Source organism: Callorhinchus milii, unplaced genomic scaffold (assembly GCF_018977255.1).
Source record: "Callorhinchus milii isolate IMCB2004 unplaced genomic scaffold, IMCB_Cmil_1.0 Scaffold7, whole genome shotgun sequence".
NCBI classification, from domain to species: Eukaryota; Metazoa; Chordata; class Chondrichthyes; order Chimaeriformes; family Callorhinchidae; genus Callorhinchus; species Callorhinchus milii.
The window spans coordinates 17572081-17597758 of NW_024704748.1; the positions used below are offsets into that span (position 1 = coordinate 17572081).

The following is a 25678-nucleotide window of genomic DNA, read 5'->3' on the forward strand; positions in this document are numbered from 1 at the left end:
CATATGTAAAAAAAAAGTTGTAAGATTTCATGAAACATTTCTGTTGGACAAAAGCACAAAATATATCATTTTCAGTTGATTTGAAATCATATTCAAAAGAAGATGATCAAATAGACAGACAGACTCCAGCAAAACCATTTGAAAATAAAACCCAAATCTGATAACAGAGAGTTACATAATAATAATAATAACAATAATAACAACAACAATAATAATAATAATGATAATAATGATAATAATGATAATAATGATAATAATGATAATAATGATAATAATGATAATAATGATAATAATGATAATATTAATAATAATAATAATAATCCTTGCATTTGATATAGCGCTTTTCACGTCGGGAGGACGTCCCAAAGTGCTTCACAGAATATACTGTAAAGTGAATTGACTGTATATTTGTGGGCAAACGCGGCAGCCAATTGCGCACAGCAATATCCCACAACCAGTCGTAGATTGAAAATGACCAATTTATTATTGTTTTTGGTTTTTTGGAGGGATTATTATTAGGTGTGTGGAGTAAGGAAACTTGCCCAAGGTTTCGCCCTGTCTGGAACTGAACTCAGGTCTCTCGCTTGCAAAGCGAGTGCTCTAACCACTGAGCTACAGGACTCCACATATCAAACTTAGTTAAAATGCATTGAGGTATGTTTAATTTGTTGAGGTAACAATTCAATAATAATATAAGCATTTTCTGGTGAGCTTATAGTTGAAGACTCTCTAGAATCTGATGAGAAAAAGTGACTTAAATTACTAAGGTGACAAATATGTGTTTTCAGTTGAACAGACGGATCCATGTAAAGGTTTCATTTTCAGAGCAAAATTCCCTTAATAAGAAACTTATGATGGAGTAGCTACAAACATTATACGTTGTGAGATTGATAGATAGTTTCCAACATATACATTTCTGAAACAAATTCTGAGGACTTTGCCAAGACTAATTAAGTTTAATAAAGGCCTGATAAAGCTGTTCTATGTTATTAAAGTGACAATTCAGCATAACACACTTTCAAGTCATAGGAGAGAAAGACACTTATTAAGTTGAATGATAATCTTTATAATAGTTGTAAATTGTACAAGTGGCATATTAAGTAATCTGGAAAAAGAATATTTCCCAATGAGTATATCAACTGTTAAAAAATCAATTATTATGAGTCCAACTATTAAACAAGCAATGTTTTATGAATACAACAACTATTAAATGAAGGTTTTAGTACAACAATCAAAGTATTACCAAAAAATGTAAGATTTGTTGAAAAACAATAGAATTCAGTTTCTAATTTTCAGTAGTAATTGTAAAAAAATAACCATTCCAACATTCTCAAAACCTTTAAAAGCATCTGCACAGTTTTAAAAAAATCTTTGATCTGAAAAAGTAGTAGCAAATGGAAAAATCACATTTGTAGATAGGGTTTTCATTATTGCTTTGAAAAGCAGTCCTAGCTTTTAAGGGTCCACAATAGAATTCTACTTTCCTAAAATGTACATTATATCTAACAAAATTAGAATTTCCTCCAGAGCTTTTTAAATTTCCATAGGATTTCTCCATTATTCCATACATACAGATTTTCTTCTATTTCCAATATAAGTGGCAAAAAGAGAAACATGCATATCTCGTGAAGGACAATGAAATATTTCATTGTGATAAGGTGCTATATATGATGTTCTTGGGTCTTTCTTTTTCAACTCCAGACATATATCCAAAAAATGTAGCACTGCTCCAAGAATTAAATATCTGGTGGCAAAATGTACTTGAATTTTAAAATAATATGAACCTGCTGTAGACTATAAATTTAAATTTCAATCCTTTAGTTTTGCTGCCAGCAATGTTCAATTTAGCTATTGTTACTTTGCGACCCTCCAGGTTATGGAATGATAACATTCAGTTGTTTCAGAGACAGTATCCCAGGAATTCTGGAAGTGTCCAATGTAATGTCAGCAAAAGCAGCTGAACACTACATGAATATTAACAGATGGCCAGGGAGCTCCAGCAATACAAGGCTGAGCACTCATTCAGATAACCCTTCAAGCTTGATACCCTCAATGAGTGAGTCTGACTAGGTCTCAACCAGGCATTTATGTTGAGAGAGGGTTTCACCTTAGGATGATGAAAAGATACAGGAGCAGTTCTACCCCACAGAGCACATTTGCAGTTGGATAAATCACAGTGCGGTATTCGCAGTAGCCGTGTGAGATTTGTTGCCAGACCAAACTGCCCAACCAGTTGGATAAGGAATGGTGAGGTCCTTACTGTCTCAAATGGGATTAAACTATGACATCACAGAGATAGGTACATTAATACCAAATATTCAATGTTTCAATTCAAAATGGCGACTGATGTATTTTTTTTCTAGTTTGGGGTTAATAAATATTTGAACAACAGTTCAGTTATTCCTTCGAGTGCAGCTACAAAGGTGTTTTCTCCCCCTTTATGCTATATAAAATCGCACAAACACATCCATTTAAAGGTATAGCTATTTGCCTTGTTCCCTTCCCTGTCTCCTTCAAGCCCATCTCAAATCCTTCCTCTTTGGCCATGTCTTCGGTCATCCTCCCATCCCCAGACCGCTTAGCCCCTCTGGATTCCACCCCCCACCTCGGGTGCACAACTTTGACTGTCCAGCACTTTGGGACATCATCCCGAATCGAAAGACGCTATACAAATGCTATTTGTTGTTGTTGCTGTATATTCCAGCACTTTGAATTGAACGCAAATCAATGAAAACAGTATCAAGGATATTTCCACAAAGTTCACAAGTTACTTTCTATAATTAATCAAACCTTTCCAATGCACATTTTTTTTTGCAAAATAATACTTTTCTAAACATAACTACAAATAAACGATCTTGTTTTCCTTCTCATAAGGAAACAAAGACTATATTCAGCCTCTGATGTTGTTTCTCAATTGGAACGTTGGTTGATATTTTCTGGGAGAATTTTGTCACTTTTATTCTAGCATTCAGATTTTAAAAGGCCAAGAATGGGGAGGGTAATAATAACCAAAACCATATTATTTTGATTGTCTTTTGCATTAGAGGTCTTCCTGGGAAAATTAGATCTCTTTGCTCACCAGTCTATTCCTGTTTTTACTCAACAACAACAACTTGGATTTATATAGCACCCACCACGCTGGACGGCGTCTCAGAGCACTTCACTGTAACGGATCCCGGGGCCGAGCCAGGGGGAGGGGGAGGAAGGTGACCAAAGGCGCGGTCGAAAAGAAAGGTCTTCAGCAGGGAACTGAAAATAGGAAAAGGTGGTGAGGTGAAGGGAATGAGAAAGGGAATTCCAGAGCCTCGGGGTGTAGTGGTTGAAGGCATGGCCGCCGAGGGTGGTGCGGAGGACTTGGGGGACGAGGAGGAGGCCAGACCCGGAGGAACGAAGGCAATGAATGTACTCACAATGTACAAGGGAATTAAATCACCCCCATGTCTTCCTGTTTGAAATAATAACTTTAAACTACACTGCAACTGCTTAAAGATTGCAAATATTTTCCTTCTTGTGAACATTTCTTGCCTATATAATTCAGTAAGAGAGAGCACAAGTTGAGAAACATCCATCCACTTGTACTGAAATACTCTCCTGCAAATGGACTTCCTTTTTTTAAACCTATTCTCCTTAGCTTATGCACGTAAAAACCTAAAAGAAAACATAAATTCTGGGAAGATTGCTTTCTATAGCTTTGTGCTGCAAAGAAATTGTGTAACAGCCACAACAGATAACAGCTCATGTTGATGGTTTTTATGTTACCTTGAAAATTCTGAGACCTGTACGTTTCTTGATTTGAGAAAAAAAAGAAACATAAATGAAACATCAATGCACAATAGCAATAGCAAGCTAGTAACAAACATATTGACACAGGTGCTGCGTTCTACTGGAAGTACAGTATATCACGTACCAAATTGTTCTCAGATTATGTTGCCATTTCCAGACATGCTGCCCCAATTAAAGAATAAATCTTTTATAATCCTGAGCCCTGTCATGTAATCACATGCTGTTTGCTACATTTACATATTTAGCAAACACCTCTCAGCATTTACTGTTCCCACACAGCTTTTTCCATTAAAACATTTATCTATTTATTGCACATCAAAAAGACACATATTTCAGAACATAAAAATGGGTTCCAAAATAATATTGCATGGAGCAAACTGCAAAATGTAAACAATGCCTCTGTAATAATCTCAAGTACTGGTCACAGCCCAAATATAGTCCTGAATTCTTTCGGCATTTACTGGTACTGTATGATGTTGATAATGATTTGGATACGAAGCGTATGCTGTTCAAAAGCGCAGTGCAATAAGCAGCACTAGCATTCAAATAACTCAGTGTTAAATTAACTTCTTGCCTGCCTCCATGCTGCTTCTATCACCTTCACCCATGGTTCTAGCTTTCCTTCATTTCACTTCAGCAGTTACATGCAACTATGTGGTAGAACAGGGCCATTTGCTTTGGTATTCTGTTTCTTTTAAACATTGGTCAATTCTTTTTTATTTTAAATGCCACAAATTCCTCTCTGGATTCTTTGCATGTTGGCCATGTTTTAAAAAGGAAGAAGCACAAAGGGCTCAATTTTACTTTTATTGTCAGCACTCGCCATTTACAAAATTTGTAGCATGTTTTTCATTATCATTGCAGTGTTGAAATTATCCTTGCTGAATAAATATATATCCTTTGTTTGTGTTTCTTTTAGCCACATTTTGGCACTGATGAACAGGCAGTTTAAAAGACATTTCCTCTCCTGTTTGTATGGAAAAAAAACTTTAAATAGGGCTACATTCAATAAGAGTTTGCACAAAGTGCCCTGTGAGCCAGAACATCAATAAAGAGATAGTAACATAGGACTACAACTCGTGCTCAAAGTTGGATTATTAGTGGCATGAGACACGCAACACATTAGTGGCAAATTCTTTAACCTCACTCCCTCTTTTCCAACACTGGAAGGATTGAAATAACGCAATAATCTGATATTCCTGTGACACTGTTTAGCAGTGCTGCCAAGTCATAACAAAACACAAGCTGTCGTGGCAGAATGGCAAAACTGTCTGCCCTGTACCAGCACCAAAGTGGTCTTTGTTGGCATTGACACTAACTCCGCCTTTTTTTCACTGGTAATGTACCACGAGAAACAAGAGTCAATTATTGTGAGGCAAACATGGAATGGCATTCTTCCCCTAAAGCATTGATGCATCAAAAGTACCCACGAAGCATTACAAAATTACTTTGATTCATCTGTTGTAGTCTTGGTTTGTTTTTCCTCTGTTCTGCTGTCCTCAAGGGTGGATTATGAAGGCATCAAGTACATCCAGTTGTTAAAGAAATCCTCCATGACTGGTACATTATTATTATCATTATTATTATTATTATTATTACATCATTTTCATCAGCAAATCAACGATTGCTAACGCAGAAGAATCAGTTACCATTTTCTGCCAGCTGGCAATGTGTATGGAGCATCGATACATGGCGGCAACAGGGGCTGGTGTGCCTCCTGAATCCTTGAGTCACTTAGTTCTAATCTCACCCATGCTGGTATGAGATGGTATCACAGTCCACAGGAGGAGTGAAAATCAAAGGCAGAGAATCCTTGCCTTCGTTGTATTTGGCCCAGCTGGTAACTGAAGAGCAGCATTGGTAAAGGCCTGGGGGCAGTCAGTCACTTTCTTGCCCTCTCATCTACAGGAGACGTATGGCTTGGTGACAGTTGTTTCAGGAGAACTAGAGAGATTTCATATCCTCTAAAAAAAAAGTAATTGCAATCCAGAATAAATTGCATACGCTGCAGTGAGATGTAAGAAATTGAGTCTTCTGCAGTAGGCTGTCATAACAGATCTCTGTTTCTTGTTTCCATGATATTATTGCTCCATTTGTTAGAATATAAAATTAATCTCAGAGTAGCTCAGGACCTTTTCCTATTGACTGCTGTTCGTGCCCAGAACTTTTGCATTTGTGGTCCCAGACACTTTGAGCGAATCTTGCCTCAATGAGTCCCGCCACTGACAGATACCGCTTCGACTATCGCAGACTACTTCTTCGGTTCACACCAAAAAGCTTGCACTTCTAGATGCAGCAATGGAAAAAAAACAGAAAAGGGTGGTGGGGATGGGGGAAGCATAAAAATAAGGGTATTCTGCTGCATTTGTCATATTACCGACAGAAAAAAATTCAGAGGCACCAATTTGAAACCACTGATAGTTTTATTTCCAATTTCTGCAACTTGCACCATGTGCCATACAACAAATGTGCAAAGCTGCACCTAGCCAAGATCCCTTGTCCAAACATCACCTTGGACAATGCAACAGGAAAATGGGAACAGAATTGCAAACAACTGTTTGGAAAGAATAAAATATATAAAACCTTTAGAGATGTTTTCATTTCAAAGTATGACTCATATTAATAACCACATTGTTGTTTCAGTCACTGAAATGGACAGACAATAAAGCTATTCATTTCCTGAAAGGTCACCCTGGCAGAAATGCACATTGTTTAGAAGCTGAACAGTAAAATGAAACTCTGAAGTAAAATATTATAATAAGTGCTTGAAAAGTCCTGATGACTTCATTAGAAAGATAGAAAAAAAACAATTTGCAGAGTAAATCTGAAGACAATTAATCACTCCCTTGTTTTATTTAATTTCCCAATCTGTTTACACTTTTCCAACTACAAATGCATTTTTTATGTCCCAGCTCACAATTTACATCATGCAGACTCAGATTACTGGCCGCAGTCCAAGCTGCAGTCATGAGGAAACTAACTACATGAACAGATTCAGTGTTTCATAATGGATAAAGGAACATGTAAATTTTCAGCATGCCAGCAAATAAAAATCATGGCACACAGATTGCATACAAAGCAACCTACACAACACTGAATACTCTGAACATCTAAAACAACCTTCCTCCGCTGAAATAGAAAGACAGAAATGGCTCAAAATACAATCACAATCTTTCGCTAATTGTTTTAAATCTTTTTTTTAAACTTTTCTTTCAATCGGATTTCCAACCTTTTTTTATTCCGATTTTTAAAAAAAAATCAGACTTGTTTGTATATGTCAAATAAATATATAACCCAAAGTGTATCCTCACAGAATAGCAAAACCTAAAGGGCAGCAAGCCAAATCGAGTTAATAGATTAATCACTGTTCATTCTTTTCTGCTTAACAACAAGCTTGCTGCAAACACATAGGATACCCACTATAAGTGCCATCAATCACTTTGGATGAAACAGAAAAGGGCACAATTTGGAGCCATGTTGTTGGGGTGACCATACTGAGTCCTGATGAAGGAATGAACCTTCTAGCCAAGAAATTGATTACATCACTGAACCCTAACTACTGTATTCAACTGGAAACAAATCCACAGTTCAGTCATCATAACGTTTCATTATTATTTCCCTTGTAAAATGAGACGGCAACTTCAAACCAGAAAAGAATAATAGGTTTCGTTTCCACATTATTTTCAAATCTGAAGAGTGGGAGATTTTGTTGTTCCCTGTTTCGGAAAGCAATCAAAATATGGATAGTACAGTACACAGTCAGTCTATTCTCACCAAAGTTTTCAATCTCTTCCAAAATGACAACATCATCTAATCCTCTTCAATATGATTCAATTAAGATACAATTCTGTTAGTGCAGAATATTTTTCATTACCATTGCAGTCTGCAATGTGAGCATTTTTACATCTTAAAGGATAATAATATATTATAATTTGGCGTCCACAGTTTGAAATCTATTGAGTTAGCACAAATATATTTTGTGCCAGTTATTACCCATACAAGGCATTTTTAAAAAAAGAAATTTGGCAATCTCAACCTCATTCTTATTGGGCAAATGTCCACATCCCAAACCTACTCAAATTTTGGCACCAATTAGCACAAAATCGGCAATTTTATTCAGAGAAATATGGGAATTGTCAGACTGGTGCAATGCAAGAGTACTATTCCGAGGTTGCATTAATATTGAAAAGTATTATCCCATATCTCCCAATTCGATATCTGATCTGGAAAGGCTTGATTCTGACCAATGTCAATAGAAAAATGTTTCATTTCCAAAAATTATGTCACTTATCCCAATAAGCATACAACTCTCCCTTCTCAAAAGACAGGTATGTACAAAGAAGTTGCATCCCAAAACATCTATTTTAGTTTTTACAGCAGCCAATACCAGGCATGACATGAGTTCATGCAGGTAAAAAGCAAAACAAAACAAAATCAATTGGACTGCAACGTTTCTCCCTGTTCAATTTATTCAGGGCCTGCTGGCTGGTTCATATTAATGGCACATCCCTAAATTGAGTTTATATTACAACATAAAGGCAGAAACATTAAGAAAATGCCATTTGCCTTAGTAATTTTGATTTTAATGTATTGCTCATCCAGGCTAGATTCAAAAAAAAAGCATAGAGGGATTTGGGGAAAAAATGAGCTATTAAGTTTTTTTATGGTATAAAATAAATGTTCATTATTCCTGAATGGTATATTTAGTAAGAAAAGCCTTCTGCACAAAACTATACCAGTGAAGGTGGCATAGATGCGGATTGCAGCAAAGATTACCCATGCTATTGAGTTTGAACTTATTAATTAAGTTTCTAATCTTAAAATGTACTTCTCTAAGAAGATGCTGAGCAGAAGTAGAAGTTCGCCCACGGATTCATATTCCAGGAAACTCGGTGGATTTAACCTCAAAAGCCCCAGGCTGCATTCATATACCCTATAGTGACCACCCTAAGATTACATCACAGAGGCATGGAACTAGGTTAACCAGCTGTCCTCTTGATTGTATGTAGTAGGTGCATGGTCTGGAGATATATATATATAGAAATTACTGGAGAGAAACCAGAAGTACAATCATGGAAGGCGAACTAGATGGACCTTGGTCTTCATTCGCCTAATATATTCTTGTGTTCTTATAATTCTGCAGTGTCCTAATGAGCAAAGACGCTCAAATAGACTGGAAAGCTTGGTCAAGACAGCAGTTGGGTTACTCCAGTTGGCCTCGTTATTCCCGGGTTCGGGAGGGAAATCAGCCAGCACCGCCTGATTGATGGCTGGGCAACACTACTGGAAGGTAGGCTCACGTGGATGTTGGGTGAGAAAATAATCCTCTTGGCTGTGATGGCCCGGGAGTAAAATAGCCTGCCAGGGCTCACACATTATAATAGCTGTTGTGTGAGGTACAAGAGAGTGGCCAGCACTAGTGGATCATACCCAAGTGGAAGGAGAGAGGGAACAAAATTTGAAGGGAAATTCATGGAGAGACGCATAGAGATATCTGAGATCATCACAAAGCAATATGTGATTGAAATACACTATCACAGTACATTGTCACTCTGTAAGGCACACATATTTATTATTAAACATGGAAAACAATTTATCATGTGAAAATAGCATTTTTGTAAAGACCTGCATTGACTTTTTATATTATGATTTTTAAGTCTCTTAAACAAGCTTTGGTAATAGTTCTTGAAATGTATTTTTCTTGATGCCGATTATGTGTGTGGTGTGTGAGTGAGAAACATTTTGTGAGATCTATCTCTCAAGCTATCTGAACTGTATAAAATGCAAACAGCTTTTCATAAGTTCCATTCCGACCTCAGGCAATGAGATGGCATGAAAGACCGGAACATATTTTACAAATTATGGGGTATCATTATTCGACTGAGTTAATGCAACACTTTATCATATGGAATTCCTTACAAATGCAATTACTGTAGCAAAAAAACATGATTGGAAATAGCTTTAACATATTTGTGACACATTTTGACTTTGAAAAATTTGCATGAACTATTGTTTTCAGCAAGCTGATTTGAAACCTATTAATCACTTTGTTGTCACAGGCACTGTTCAAAGAGCAATGGAATGATAATCAGAATAAAAATATTAATATGATTCAATAGAGCATTATCTTATCTACATTGGAAATTAAAACATTTACAAATATAACCTTATTACTGTGCAAATAAAATTTTAATGTACTCTAACGAAACAAGTCACAGGGAATAATAGTGTCACTCTTCATGAATACAGTTGAGTCAAAATGGAAACTAGGTTTCTTTTCATGTTTTTCCTTTGAAATGACACAGTGTTTGTTTTTCAACATTTTTTCTTTGAGATTACATTGTAAATAGACATAAAAATCAAACAACTGAGTGGAACAGAAATAAGACATGATTAAAATTACATTTGTATCCCTGGTGGATTTCATTTAATAAGATCATTTTGAATTAAATAAAAAATGACAATGAGAAGCAGTTACAGTGTAAAACATCTACTCTGCACGGACAAATTTGCTTCTTGGCTATAACACATAATTCAACACATTAGAAGTAATTCAACAAATGAGCACCCTTGAACACAAAGCAGTGAATTTTATATTTTTATTTGTTAATGTTGTATTGTAATTTTTTTAAAAAAGGATATATGCGTGAGATTTGGAGGGCGATTATACATAGCAAATGATATTTGTACTGACACATTCTAAATTCCCTACACTTAAGTGCTATCATATATCAATCACTACAAATAGAAATATTTTCCCTACTTGTCTATAATGGGAAATCCCACCAAAAATCCACATTGTATTTTTAAGATCATATCTGAGGTAGACTTGGGAATGAACCTGAGTTGATCACTGGCAGATGAAACTCAAATACAAGATGTTGTATATTTCAAGTAAAAATAAATCAACATATGTACTCCAGGGACAGGATACAACCTCCAAGAGGGAAGTTGAAAGAGACCTGGGGGTGATACTTGACTCAATACTCATGGCAATGTCCAAACCATGTGAGTGCAAAAACAAAGTGAACAGGTCTAGTGCCAAATTCCAATGAAAGGTTGGCAGAAACTCACTTTCCTCTCTCCATAGATGCTGCCTGACCTGTGGTTTGTTCCCAGCGACTTCTGTTTTTATTTCAGATTTCCAGCATCTGCTGTATTTTGCCTTTTGTCTAGTGCCAAATTTGCTGAGTTCAAATCCTGGAAACCCAGCTGTGCGATAATCTGGTCAGTTTGCACCTGAAATACTGAAAACAGTTCTAACAACAAGATTCCATTTATTCCATTTATAAAGCGCCTTTCACGTCAGGAGGACGTCCCAAGGCGCTGAACCACCGCAATATTAACAGACGATTCAGCTCTTCCTGATAGCCCAATGGAAACCAGGACTGGTCCCATTGTTAGCTGGGAGAAATTCCATCATATCTAGATTTACTCTTTTAAAGTAACATTTTGGAGTATCCAGAAGTTTGAAATTATTAAGTACAATTTTAATTTTGAAGCTGGCTTTCTATAAAAACTGTGATCCATTGCAAGACATTACAGTCCATGAAGAGAGCACATAAATGCAAGTTGTTCTAGCAAATTCTTTATCCATATTAAGATGAGTCACAATTAATTTATACATTCAAGAGACCAAGCATTTACAAGTCATTTGTATCAGCGTGAAAGGTAATGTATTTGTAGATGTATGGTATAATGTAAATGAGCTAAGTGTTATGTCAGGTATATTTATAATTTCTGAACGCAAATGAATAAAATGAGTAAATGAATAGTCAGTTATGATGGAGCTGTGTACTGTACCAATGTGGAAGTGTTCTGGAACAACATATTGGTGAACCACTATGACAGTGTAAACAGGGCATTGCTGTACCTATGTGACGCAGTCATGGAACAGCGTATTGGCATACTAATGCCTTCTTCCTCAGAATGGAAGGAGCAGGGTTTAGGCCACAATTGCATGCAAAGCTAGTTTCTTGACCATACCAACAAAGTGAAGTGTCAAGTAAAGGATAAGCACTGCCCAACGATGAATCATGTCTGAGCAGCCAGCGCGAGAGACCTCAGCCAATGCCTGGCCACAGATTTCCTTCTTACCTTCTGAACAATGGTGCATGAGATGGGGGAGCTTAAGGGGAGAGGAAACAAAGTAGAAAATAGGCCAAAAAATAACTTATACCAATGGAAGGATAAGAAAGATGGAAAGATGCTTAATCTGAATAAGTGATGTTTTTGTTGCAAAATTAGGACATTTTGATCAAATATTTAGTTCAATAATTGCAAAGTAATGCATTCAGATGATAAGACAGTACAGGACCGCTATACATACACTGAACTCAACAATGAATACTGCATTCTTTGAAGACTGCCCTTGTTGTTGGTTAGATCCACAGATTACTCGTGTAGAGATAATTCCCCCAAACTCTAAGAGGAACATTATGTAACAATCAACACATCAAATTGGAATTTCTCCAATATTAACTTGGAATGGAAACCATTTTTCCTTTGTATTTCCTGGGTATTTGAAACAAGATAATATTGATTTGCAGAGCACTTTCAACAAGAATCAAACACTTCATGTTTTTCTAAAATTAAAAAATTATAACTGTATATTATTTGACTTCAGTCACCAATATAATCATTTATTAATTTATTGGATGGATGAATTTTTATTGTATCTTAACAAATAAGGACTTTGCTGAAGAGCAAAAGCCAGTTCCCTGAACACTTGGTTGTTGCAGCCAGCAGCATTATTCTCTGGTGATTTCAAATATTCTTTCTCAGCATTACAAAAAGTAGAGCACATTTAAATCAGAACCTTCCTTTGGCAAGCTGCCAGAATCTCGAGCTAAGTAAGCACATTCAATCATATTTAACTAAATATGTATGCAGTGTGCTGATGGTGCTATGGGGTGAATACAGTACAATAAATTACTTGAAAACAGTTGGAATCGCAATAAAATAGGAAAATAAAATATGCAGTGATCTACATTAACATTTTATGGACTTGCACTATGGGCAAGTGGCTCTCTAACAATCAATGGTCTTAACATCAGACCTAATGCAATACACCAACAATTTTGTGTTTCCTAATTATTCAAACAACCACATTCACAAACTGATTTCATGTTGCTGTTTCATTTAGCATTGTAATTGTTAAGTTATGCTTATCCGAACCCTTGATTATCAAAACTAATTAGCTACCTAACAAACTGTTTTAGATAATTGGATATATACCGACAATCTTTATAAACTGTTCCACAAATAGTTTGAAACGTTAAGCAATTCAGAATCGCTCTAGCCAATGCAATAAATTGGCCCAGTCGTGCACAAAGTCAACTGATATGCAAAGACTCATTTGCACATCTAGCAAATTTAGACTAGTTCCACAACATTCGTGCTGCATCTCAATGAAAAGGAGTATCTTATTTTAATAGGTGGCCCCTGAATGCTAAAATAGATTTGACCAGTAAAGGCAGAAAGCACATGCAGAGCATATGGTTTCAAATTACAGCCTTCATTGACATTAGACTATATTCCGTGGATTGGTTTTGTTCCTCCAAGTTTGAACTGCTAGATATTGTGCTTCAAAGTGGCATATCTCGTCATCTTAGGGGACACCTATCTGTCCCTCAGAACACTCTTGTTTGCCACTAGAGTGGCATTGATAACAACCATATAAAGATTTCATGCCCAGACTCTCTTAAACTCCAAATGGGCACACTACTTGTAAGAAGAAATGAAAGATAGAAAAAAAANCACAAAACATATTAAAGAAATAGAAGAGTTGTCATTAAGTGCCCAATAATTTTTAATTTTGAGGATTAACACGCAGGCCTAAAACAAGCCCATTCAGGCAAGCAAGGTTTTGTTTTACATGCCCAACTGTTTTATACTTGCTCTAGGCAACAGGGCAACTGGTAATATAGACCCCCTAATGTGCATAGATAATTATCCAGAATCCAGCCTGCCAAAACCTTTAAATCCTTTCTGCAGTATTGCTAGTTTTGTGAATGCTTACTCTGCTAGATTAACCTTTAGTCTCTTCATATTCTGAAAATGACTAACACTGAAAATATGCATCCAACAGCTTAAAACTGAACCAATCAATGAATGCTCTTCAAATTCATTCCCTACCAATATTTACTCAAACAAATTTTACTCCAGGTACAACATATATTCAATGATTTGATTTTGCTTGAAACCTTTCAAATACTTATTATGTTCTTTAAAGAGAGATGAAAAATATTTATCACCAAGCAAAACCAAAAGATTATTAAATTATAAACCAGGGTCTTTGCAATTCTTGACTGTTTTGCAATATTCCGTCAATACAGCAGAACAAAGCACCAAACACTAAGATAGCATAAATTGTTACCATAGTTATGTGATATTATTTTGATGCAAAGCTTGAATTATTCGATAAAAGATGGTGATTGAAAACATGAGTCCATTGGATTTTTACATCAAAGACCCATTATGCAGTTTCAGATGTCAAGCCCAAACGTTTGAAACTGGCCATCAGTATGCTTATATAAAGCAAAGCTAAATCAATGCAGAATCACATTTTTTCTGCCATGTTCAATAACGCCAACTTGCTGTTCTATAAGCAAGAACGTCAATGACATAAGAATTTGATTATATAATAAGTGTTACAACACTTCAAACCAGGAGATTAGTCTGATTTCCAAGCAATAAACTCCTTCATGTCACTATCCAAATAACTTCAATACGATGCTTCTACTTAGTACCTATTGTCTCAAGTGAACCTTGTAAATAAAGTGAAAGAAAATGGGGAAAAAGTTTTTTTTAAGCTGAATTCCAAGCTCAAATAAAATGTAAGAATAAAATAATTACCGAGGTCAGCCTTTTCTTTTAACACATCCTTGAAATTGAGGCCCATGTTGAGGGTACATTGCCTGTAGTGATGGAGGGCTTCCTTTTGTCTATTCATCTCCAGCTCTTTTCTCTTTGCGGATTTCAGTGGCACCGCCCCAAGGCCCCGTGTCCATGTGCTGAAATCTGAGCACGCCCATTTCAGCAGGTCATCCAGCTTCACAACTACTTTCTCTGAAACAGCCACAACTTCATCCTGTAAACAATACGCAGGACAACAAAGCAAAAGCAACATGACCCTGCTGATTCTTCACAATACATAACACTATCTTTTACCTCTAGACAATCTCATTTTCAATGTACTATGTTGTGGCACTTCAAATTTTAATACATACAAGTATACTTTTAGAGGGGGAATAATTTGATGATTTTTGTTCTTTTCTTTCCCCTTCCTCCTCTCATTAATCCAACTCTTTCTGGTTCTCACTAGTCATCAGGTACCTTACCCAATTGGCCACCCTTCATTCATAACTCAGGTAGTAAGTATCGGCTGTTGTTGGACTGTGTTACGCATTGCAATTGAGCCCAATCTTGATTATTTTACACATTATAAATTTATTTTTCATCTCAAGCTTTGACTTCCCTTAATCTATGGATTATTCTCCACGTGATAAAGTAGTATGCAACCTACTTCCCAGAAATTTTCAGTTCCCCCACCTCCTTCTCACACACATTAATCTTAATATGCTGTTAGGAAGCGTGTATTAGTATGGGTCAGAATGAGTTTCCCTTCAGTTTTACTCCCTCACTAAGGTGGTGTCTGTCCTCTGCTGGAGACTTCCTCCAGAAATTCAATGGGTGAATAAGTGTAGAGATGAGGCAGTGTCAATATCACCCATAACACTAGGCTGCCAATGCACTGAACCAACGTGCTGTCGAGATGATTGTTTTGAAAATAATTTTAAGTTACTTTACTAAGTGATTTTGATTGTTTGGGCTGCCATAAAAATCTACTCACCTACTCTGTTTAACAGATGGAATTGTAGTTTCTAACCAACACTTCACTTACCCTGGGTGAATAAACTAACCAGGACAAAACTTTACAAAGAACATTTGAGATGAAGGGTTCAAATACAATTAAGGTAAACACGATCTGTGTAATGCTAATGTTCAACTGCCAGTCCATTTTGCAACTGTCAGTTGAAAGAGTACAATATCTCAAAGGGTTAAGTCATATTTCCATTATATTCAAAGCACAATAATGGATGCCCAAATGAGTTTCTTTTAAAACATATCAAATTCTAACGATTCTTCCAGTTTCCTTCCTAAATAAACCTGATTTTTTTTCATTACGTTATTAGATTGCACTGATGCATTTAACATGTATCAATGCAGATTAAATGAGAATCCGATACAATTAATGCAACAAAATTCATAATTAGTACTTTAAAAACAATTGTTACTTATTTATCTTTAACATAAAAGGTTAATGTGTTACTCGTATTGGCTTACAGAAAAAAGGTTTGTGGAAGAAAGTTTGATTTGCAACACACATGCCAAAGATAAAAGACATTTGCAAGTTTCAATATCCATTTTGAATCTTTTGTTGTCTGCTGGTTTTATAATTTGTTTCAGTTCTGTTTCATGCTTACTGCCTTGATGAGTACATCTGCTAGTTGTGTAGGCAGCAATGCTTTAGCTTGTAATATGAGAAGGTGAAAACACTCACTTGCCCAAGTTCATCAAATCAACTTTTCTGCCAGAATTTCCAGATGCTTGTATAAACACTCTATTTCCAACAATGACTAAATTGACTACATGATTCTATCACTAAAGAATTTCACTCCCCAAATCAGTATTCGTCTTAATCATATTCAGAGTTCCTAATTTAGAATATAGTTTTGGGTTAAAAGGAAGAAAACAGATGTAACAGAGCTTCCACAGATTCTTAAGATTTATTAGTGGTTGTAAATCTCAAGAACAAAGATTAAGGAGACTGCTCTATGTAACAAGCACATTAAACCTATCTTAGTCACACATAAACAATATTGAAGATCAATGAAATGCATTTTCATTATTTGTTCAAAGTACCCAATATCCACTTAAAGGGATACCAAAAGGGTAATACTTTACTATAATGTATAATTTTCTGGCAATCATATTACAGGAAACCACCTATAACACAAAATGCTTGATAACTGTACAGTAAAATGCTGTTCACAGTTAACAATGAAATTGTATGTGCCCATCCATATAATAGTTTCAGTTAATGTACGGTTTGGCCTATTCAGCCCTTTGATAAAACGGCTACCATAGAAAGAAAATCTGTCATGCTGAGAATGTTTCAGTCTGTTGCTTCATGAGGTCAAAGAAAGAATTCCTTAGGTCAAAACAGATTAGTACACCTGCTTTGCTGTCTATTGAATTACTGACCTAGCAACATGAGAAATGATGCCTACAGGAATGAAAAAAAGACTTTATGGAAATGACTATCTAGTAATATGTGTTCTTAAGAAAACAAATTACTGCCTGACATGCAGATTTTCCAAATTGGTTCTATGTCTTTAATCAGCGGAAGAAGTTCAAATCAAAGAACAGCATTGTATCTACATTAGATTTAAGATGCTAACATTAAAAACTATAAATATTATGTTAACCAAACAAGACAAATATGCATTTTGAACAAAAAAAATACTCATTTTGTGAACTGGCATCCTTCATTAAGTGTTACTATTACCACCAATGCTGTGCACACTGGTTTTAATAACAAAACTATTATTACTTAATTTATCCTTATAGCACATAATAGTTGATAATGCAGTATGTCAAAAAAGTTGATAAAAAATGTCTTATTAAGAATGAAATTATATAAGACAAATAACAATCAGGAATTCTATTCTTTGAACCATTCTTTAAATTTGCTGAATATTTATATCCATTTTGATTATATAGCAGCTATATGATCACTATACGGATAACAGACACTACTTTACTTTATTGACTTTGTTTCACACAAGTTGTCAATGTTCTTGGGGCCTTCATTTCACAACAATGTACCAAACCTCACACTGCAGTTTTTTTATATAACAGATTCATGTTGATGTTTGGTAGTTGCATCCTGTGGCTTCTTGTTTACAACCTATTTTGATTAGGTTAGCAATTCAAACCTGATAACAGTGCCTGTATTACCACAACTATCACTGCAATACCAATGTTCCATTTTCTATTGAAGTTTGGCTTGTACAGTTGCAAAATAAAAACTAGAAAATAAAATCCTTCACACTGACCACCTACAGCCCTGGCACCTTCAAATGCAAACATGTAATCTTGCCAGAAACCATAATACTTTCTGGATCACAGCCAGGGGAAATTTGAACCAATCTTCTGTAGTGTTGTCCTCTAAGAGAACACTCTGTAACCTTTGCAACCCAGTTATTTCATTGTTAAAGTTAGCAATGAACTGCAAAAAGTAATTGGAGCTCTATCATTCAGTCCACAATACTATTTTAGGGAAGAATGGTTTATGAGTATTTGTTAACTGGATTACTGGAAGCTAATTTAAAGCAGTCAGAGGCTTGGCACTAACTCTTGAGTTTATTCCCCTTTTTACCCTGAACAAACAATCATTTTAAAATATTCTAAAAACAAGATTATCAATCTTTTTCAAAGTAGACATGCCAACACTAGAACTGGGAGTGCATTTTGAGCACATGTTAATTTCATTCCTAGGCATCCATTTGCTTGTGCCTCTTCAAGCCTTGTTTAGAAATGTAAAACATTAACAAAGTGATTGCACTACATTTATATTCATGTCATCATTTCTTCTAACTATCCTTTGACTGAAAAGTTATTTTAGCATACCTCGAGTTACTGCATTTATGACTGTTTCACTTTGCATCACTTATTGTACTGAAGTTACTGTTTTGCTGAACTTGAATTTTGAAATAGACAAATTACTCTTGGGAAAAGCATATTGCAGTTTTGATGTTACTCTTGAAAATAGCTGACATTACAACAAATGAAAAAGCATGATGCTGATCTTGTGAGATTCAGAAATGTAAAATTAGAAATTTGTTAACAATTCTGCTTACTGTATTTGTTAATCAAATTTACATAATTGTGTTCATTAATACGCGTGACCCTCCGGGGCTGGGAACATTAGTTTACTGTAAAATACAATGCAGTCATTTCTGCTAGGAATATGTTACTCTTATTATAACTGATTTATACCACTTTTAATGTGTGGGTGCAATTAATATCTTATGACTCACAGTACAGCACTGCAACATAGATAAGAGTTTAAATTGGGAGGGAATTTTCTGTGATGGTTTAGATTAATCCCCTTTGGGTAGGAAATGAAGGATATAATACACAATATTATAATAGCAGAAATAAATGGTCTGATGTCTCAAAAATCAACAAGAAGTGGTGATCATATTTGAGCTTTAACTACCTTTTTTTAAAAGAAGACTAATAATCTTGGGAAGAGTTTGCAGTGCTATAAGGAGAGGAAGTGGTACTGGCCGTGAATTAAGGTGTAACAGCCTAAAGAAGGATGGCTATGATGGCAATTTCAGGAATGATAAAGTAATAGATTTGTTGAAGAAGTCGGCCTTCTTTGTAAAGTGAGGGGGAAAGCTGGAATAGCAGGGAAAAAGTTGCTTGGACTATATATAATATAGTCTGGTCCAATTAGGAGCCATTGTTTTTTTTCAACTTTAAATGACATATGCTTTGTATTAATTGAGAAACTAACAAAGAGAGCATCACAAGGAATTAATGTCGGAAATCTTGTTAATTATTAATTTTTCAAATCATTTTACGATTTTGAAATACAAATATTGACCTTTGTTCTTTCATTTACAAATCCAAAACATGGTTTGTTCTTCCATATAAAATAATCTAACCAATATTTTTTTTCCAGTCCCAATGTTTGCATAGAATGAATTTAATTCCTGCAGAGACCACATTTCAAATGAATGCAACTATTATGATCTAATACCCAAATATTAAAAGGAATGCATTGTGTACAGTATGGAGTCCATACATGTTTGGCATCATGTGTTGTTCAATTGGAATGCACGTTTTAAATTAACAATTGATTTCACATGAGACCTTAAACTGTATTGTATTTACAGATTAAAGTACAATAATAGATCAATTAACTTAAAAGCTATTTCCCTCCCTACCCCCACTCCCCCCCCCCCTCCCCCAAACACACACACACACACCACAGAGAGAAATACAGTACAGGAAAACAAATCCGTGCTTAAATGAAGAGGAATGTAATCCGAGAGAGAGAGAGAGAGAGAGAAAGAGAGAGAGGAGAAAATAAAATGTAGGCGATTGCTCTAAACTCTTGACAAGGATCCGTATGCATACGGTATGTCTATTAATGCGTGACAACAGCGTAGCATATTTATTAATGGAAGTCTCGTATTGGCCTCGCTGGGCGCTGGATGCTGGTGTTGGTTTCTCTGGGCGCAGGGCCAGGCCGGGATCACTGTGTGCGCTTGTTGCTGTTTCTGCTGCCGTTCTGCTAATGAATGACTAACTCTGGCCAGAGGGGAAATGACATCAGCGGGCGTGAAATACACAGCATCTGGAAACTACAACCTGCTTCTACCATCATTTTTGTTTATTGTTGATTGCAGCAGTCATTTGCATAAGTTTCGGGGTGTTTCCCCTCCCCCCCCCCCCCTCTCTCTCTCTCTCTCTCTCCAACGGGAGCAAACTTCTCCCGACGCGGCAATAAATCAGCAAATGGTCTCAGCGTTTCCTGCAGCGAAAGACCACTGATATCCAGAGGCTAATAATTAACAGGACCACCTTTGCCCTTGAATCGAATATCATAAATAGCAGATCGGCGTATTTGTGAGTCACTGCGATTTCTGTGGAAATAAATGTTCCTAAAACTTGACTCTCCCGCCCCGAATAAAGTTCTGCTCGGTTTCCTCTGCGATGAAAGGTCACAGTCTGACTTGAAACAGTTAGTGTGGCGGAATAAACGGGATCATCCAATTCAATTGATGAATAACTTTGGAGATTATTAAAATTATATTTTGTTTCACTTGAAAGGGCAAATTTATCTTCGCAGTGTACAGGAGATAAATTCATGTCAAAATCTGAAATGATTGCATTCATAAATAATTTACCATTCACAATAAACTAATCATCTTCAGTGGCGCAGCATTGGGGGTGAGGGGGTAGTGGTGGTGGGGGGGGGGGGATGGTTTTGCAGGGAAAGTCTGGATCTGTGATGGTTATAGTTAATTCTGTTTTTCAGATCAGTAACTGCGTAAGTAATGAATTTCAAAAGCAAATAATAAGGCAGGAGGCGGGGGAGGGGGAGAGACAGCTGCACAGGAAAAGTTAGACAGGGGGAGGGGAAACAGTACTCTGTGGGAGAGAGGTCACTAAATGTTTTCAACAGTCTTTATTAGTTACAGTGTATTTAGCGCTTATTGTCGACATCGAAAGGAGTCAAATTAGCCCATACTCTATTCCCACATCTAATTTTACAGTAACATTAGGGTTCGAAATCTTTCTGCAGCGTTTTGAAAACACACACACACACAAAAAGAACTGATATGAGGGGCGTAAACTGCCTCTAAACCTGTTGCAGATATGAAAAGGTAATTTGACACGCCGGCTTTTCAGAATGCACAATTAACTCCATCGTGCAGACAAGAGCTGTTTTCATTAGCAAACTGATCGCCTGGAGTGTTTACAATCCATACAGGGATCAGTAGGTTTCGCTCCTATCATATACTGTAAAATGCAGGGTGTTTTTTTTAAAAAAAAATGCAGAACAATTACAATTCAGGTCGTGTTAAACCACTTCCACCGCGTAATTATTAATCACCGATTTCACACACACACACACACACACACACACACTCACACACCTCGCTACTAAATCGCAGAGCACATCGAGACGAAACAAGCTCTCCCTTCCCGTTTTTTTTGTATTTATATGGTAACAGAATTCAGAATGTGTGTGAAAAAAAAAGTTGTTTAAAAATTTGCGTCATTGCATGGAAAATTGAGTGAGGCGAGTTTCCTTGGCACGATCTATATTATTTTTTTTCTCTCTCTCTCGAAATCTTGCCGGCTGGATGTTTATATGGAAAGAATCGCTTTTCATTACATACTGTAGAGACACATCACATGTTTAAGATTAAAAAGCATCGAGCCGGTGGTTGCATAACATAATGCCTTGTGTTAAGACGCTCTGTATAAAGAGTATTCATTTTTCAGTCTCTCATTGTACCTGTCCCCCCTGTCCCTGTTCACCTTAGTTACACGCCTTCTGTAATAGCTTTGATCTCATTCGGCTCCATTTCGTAATTTCCGCCCTCTTCTACATATCAGATATTTTAATCACACAAGCACTTCAGAAAGCACTAGAAATACCCAATCAAACTACAAGTAAAAGATTTACCAAAATATCCCCCCCCAAAAAAACACACACACACACACCCCAACACACACACACACACACCCCCACCCTCCCAACACACACACAAACACACACACACACCACCACCACCACCTTACAATATGTGCACACATCTGAAATATTTACTTTTGCTTTGAAAAGCACAAGCCGTTTCAATGCACCGATCTCCCCAGACAAAGGCAAGGTATTATTTAATACAGGTCAAATTTCATCAAGCAGCTAAATATATCGAGATTAGAAAAAAATATGAAGTAAAGTAAAACAGAACAAAAAAACAGGGGTCATCACCTCTCCATGGTCGACTGCCCTTCCTTGGGGTGTATCTTCAGGAAGAAAATAAAGTTTGGAACTCGACAAAAGTTGATTGTTATTTCTTTCTTCCCACAACAGCTGGAGTTCTGCTATGCAAATCGGATCTTCTGGCTTACATCTTACAAAGAAAAAGTCGCCAAGGGACAAAATTCTTGGTCTCCCTTCAAGATTGAATTTGAAAGCTTTGTAGAAAATGTAGGGTCCGTGTAAACCACACGGAGAACCAACCCACTAAGAAGAAAATAAAAAAAAATTAAATAAATAAACATATTATCAAAAATTTGAACTTAATTGGCCTGTGAAGGAATTTTTTTTTAAAAAAAACCAACACCACCAACAACCAACAACTGTGCGAAAAAAAAATGTATATATATATAAACGTGTGTGTGTGTGTCTGTGTGTGTCTCTGTGTGTGTGTGTGTGTGTGTGTGTCTCTGTGTGTGTGTTTCGAGGTATTGCTTAAAAGAGTTTCTGGGTTCACCCCCAAAGAACTTGACACATTATTATATCGCAGCTCGTTAGAATTACAGAGTAGGTTAACACGGTAGAAAGGCAAGATCGGTTTGGAGGCGAAATAGTGACAATATATATATATATATATATATATGTAAGAAAAAAAAACACAACAGCAGCAGCGGGGCAGCAGCAAGCGGCAGTGAATAATAATACCTTGATTGAGTTCGTCTCCATATCGCCGCTGTGAATTGATTGAAGTCTACATTCTCCTCCAAAGTTGGCTTGAATGAATTTCCCAGGTCCTGGCAGAGCAGAGCTGCTCCCCGACCATCCAAACCCTCTCCAGCCCTCCCAATATCAAATTCAGTTCCCTCCGCCGCTTCCACCTCGAGCCTCTCGGACGCAGCACCTGATGAGTCGCCGGCCACCTCCACGTTGGCTGGTGTGTGGGGGCTTGTGTTTGTGTGTGTGTGTGTGGGAAGGGGGGGCTTGTGGTGGGCTGCGTTTGTAGTGTGTGTGTGTGTGTGTGTGTTGGGGGGGGGGGGGGGGGGTGTGGGGGCTGTTGGTTGGTGCTGGGGATCCTTTTTCAAGTCATGTGGATTTTTCTTCCTTTTTTTTTTGCGCGCACGGAATGACAATCTGTGCAGCTCCACCGACTCCCCGGTGCGTCCCGGTCCCGGTCCCGGTCCTGGTCCTGGTCCCGGTCCCGGTCCTGGTCCTGGTCCCGGTCCCGGTCCTGGTCCTGGTCCCGGTCCTGGTCCTGGTCCTGGTCCCGGTCCTGGTCCTGGTCCCGGTCCTGGTCCGGCTCTCCCTCGCACCACGCGAATCGGGACGTGTTGCTCAGGGTGGATGGGTGGGTGGGTGGGGGGCTGTGGGTGGGTGGGTGGGAAGCTCACTCCGCTGTCCGGGCCGCGCACCCCTCCTCCCCACGGTCCAGGGCAACCGCGGCGATCGCTGTGTGTGTGTGTGTGTGTGTGTATATATATATATTTATATAATTTTTTTTTAATGGGAGAAATTGTTGTGTTTTAAGTGTCTATCTATCTGTAACAGCCTGCGGCGTGACGTAAGCCTGTGTTTTAAGAGACAAGATTTCCCGCAGCCACTCGGCGGGCACGCGCACGGCGTGCGGGCGGAGGGAGGTGTGGGGGCGCGCCCGTCCTCGGGAGCGCGCACTTTGCTCAGGGGTTCACAGTTGGAAGAGAGGGGTTGCGGGGGGGGGGGGGGGGGTGGGTGGGTGGGGAGCCACTTGGTGCAGTGATGGGTGTGTGTGTGTGTGTGGGGGGGGGGGGGGTGGGGGGTTGCGGGGGGTGGGATGGGGGGAGAGGATTGCTCACACTCTCAGTCCTTACAATCACGCTTCAAGACTTTCCTCTTCCATCTTGCCTACGGTCGCCTCGACGCTCTTGGACGCTACCCTGCGTGAGACGCGCTGCACAAACGCAAATTGCTGTCGTCGCAGCGTCAGGAGTTTCACGCTCCGCCATTAAATTGTTATGCTCGGGATCATGTACAGTCTCGGGAATGCTCGCACATCCCTGCAGGCTCAGGCATAATCAATCCTAAGTCTCAGAAACACGCTCATTGCTTAGTTGCAGGGATGTGCAACCAGACCAGTCTCTGCCACGCCGAGGCTTGTTCTCCGTGTCTTAGCTTTAACGACACTTTTTCTAGGAATCCATTTCCACTGTTGACTTGGAACTTGGAATCACACGGTCTAAGGGGACATGGTCCAATGCAGTGCTGGGGGTGTGTTGCGTTCTCGGAGGTGCCATCCTTTGGATGAGATTTTAAATATCTGCCTGTTCAAGTGGATGTTTAAGACCCCTTGGCACTATTCGAAAAAGAGAAAGGAGTTTCTCTTGGTGTCCTGGCCAATATTCGTCCAAAATAAAATTGGTCACACTCTATAGTTGTCTGTGGGACATTGCTGTGTGCAACTGACTGCTGCGTTTCTTCCACAAAATACACAGTCAGTCCACTTTACACTATATCCTGTGAAGTGCTTTAAGATGTCTCAACAATGTGATAAGGTTTTATATCAAATGTAAGAATTATTATTAATATTATTACCCTCTCTGCAAAGAAATATTTCCTGCTGTCTGAGCTAAAATTGTACTTCACAATCTTGAACTTGTGCCTTCTTGTCCTGCTGCCTTGGCCTTGGTGTACCTGAAGGTATTGTTTAAGGTGTGTTTTCTCTTTCGAATAAATATATAGCACCTGGAGCGTCGAAACATCTCAAAGCACATCACAGTTATTGCTGTCAAGTACACTTGTGCACCACGTTGTCTTCTCTTGTCTTCTGTCTTCTCTTTTCAAAGAGTGTCGTGGGATCTTTTACATCCACCTGAACGGTCAGACAAGATCTCAGCTTAACATCAAATTCAAAGTACAGCACCTCGGACAATACTCCCCGGATATTGCACCGGATTGGGGGCTAAGAGTGGGATCTCCAAGTCCCAACTCTGGGCTTGAACCCCAAACCTTCAACCATTTATACACTTTATAACCACTTATAAGGCCTCCCTCCAAGATGTTTTTTCGAGACTGAAGTTTATCTTGATCATAATAATAATAATAATAATAATAATAATGATAATAATAGTATTTGCATTTGATATAGTGCTTTAACAAGACGCTTCTCATTGGACCCTGGTGACTTGCCTCCAGGGAGCCTCAGCAACTCGCTCATTCCTGACGGCCTCGGGAGCGCGCTTTGCCCTGACAGCCTCAGTCGCGGGAATGCGCTCACGTCCCGGGAGCGCGCACTCCCCTCACCCGGTTCCAGTCTCAGATCCGATCGGCTCACCCGCGCACGATTTATAC

At 37.9% G+C, this 25678-nt stretch overlaps 1 protein-coding gene across 1 annotated transcript in view; it reads right to left on the reverse strand.

Moving 5' to 3' along the window:
• arid5b (AT-rich interaction domain 5B) overlaps window positions 1-23327 on the reverse strand; it is an 88273-nt gene extending 64946 nt beyond the window's left edge. The window contains exons 1-3 of the mRNA XM_042336686.1: window positions 23063-23327; window positions 22370-22624; window positions 14641-14875 (exon numbers count right to left, since the gene is read on the reverse strand). Coding sequence (XP_042192620.1) covers window positions 14641-14875; window positions 22370-22624; window positions 23063-23083 — 511 coding nt within the window. The 5' untranslated portion in view covers window positions 23084-23327. The remainder of the gene's footprint in view (window positions 1-14640; window positions 14876-22369; window positions 22625-23062) is intronic.
• Between the last annotated feature and the right edge of the window lie 2351 nt (window positions 23328-25678).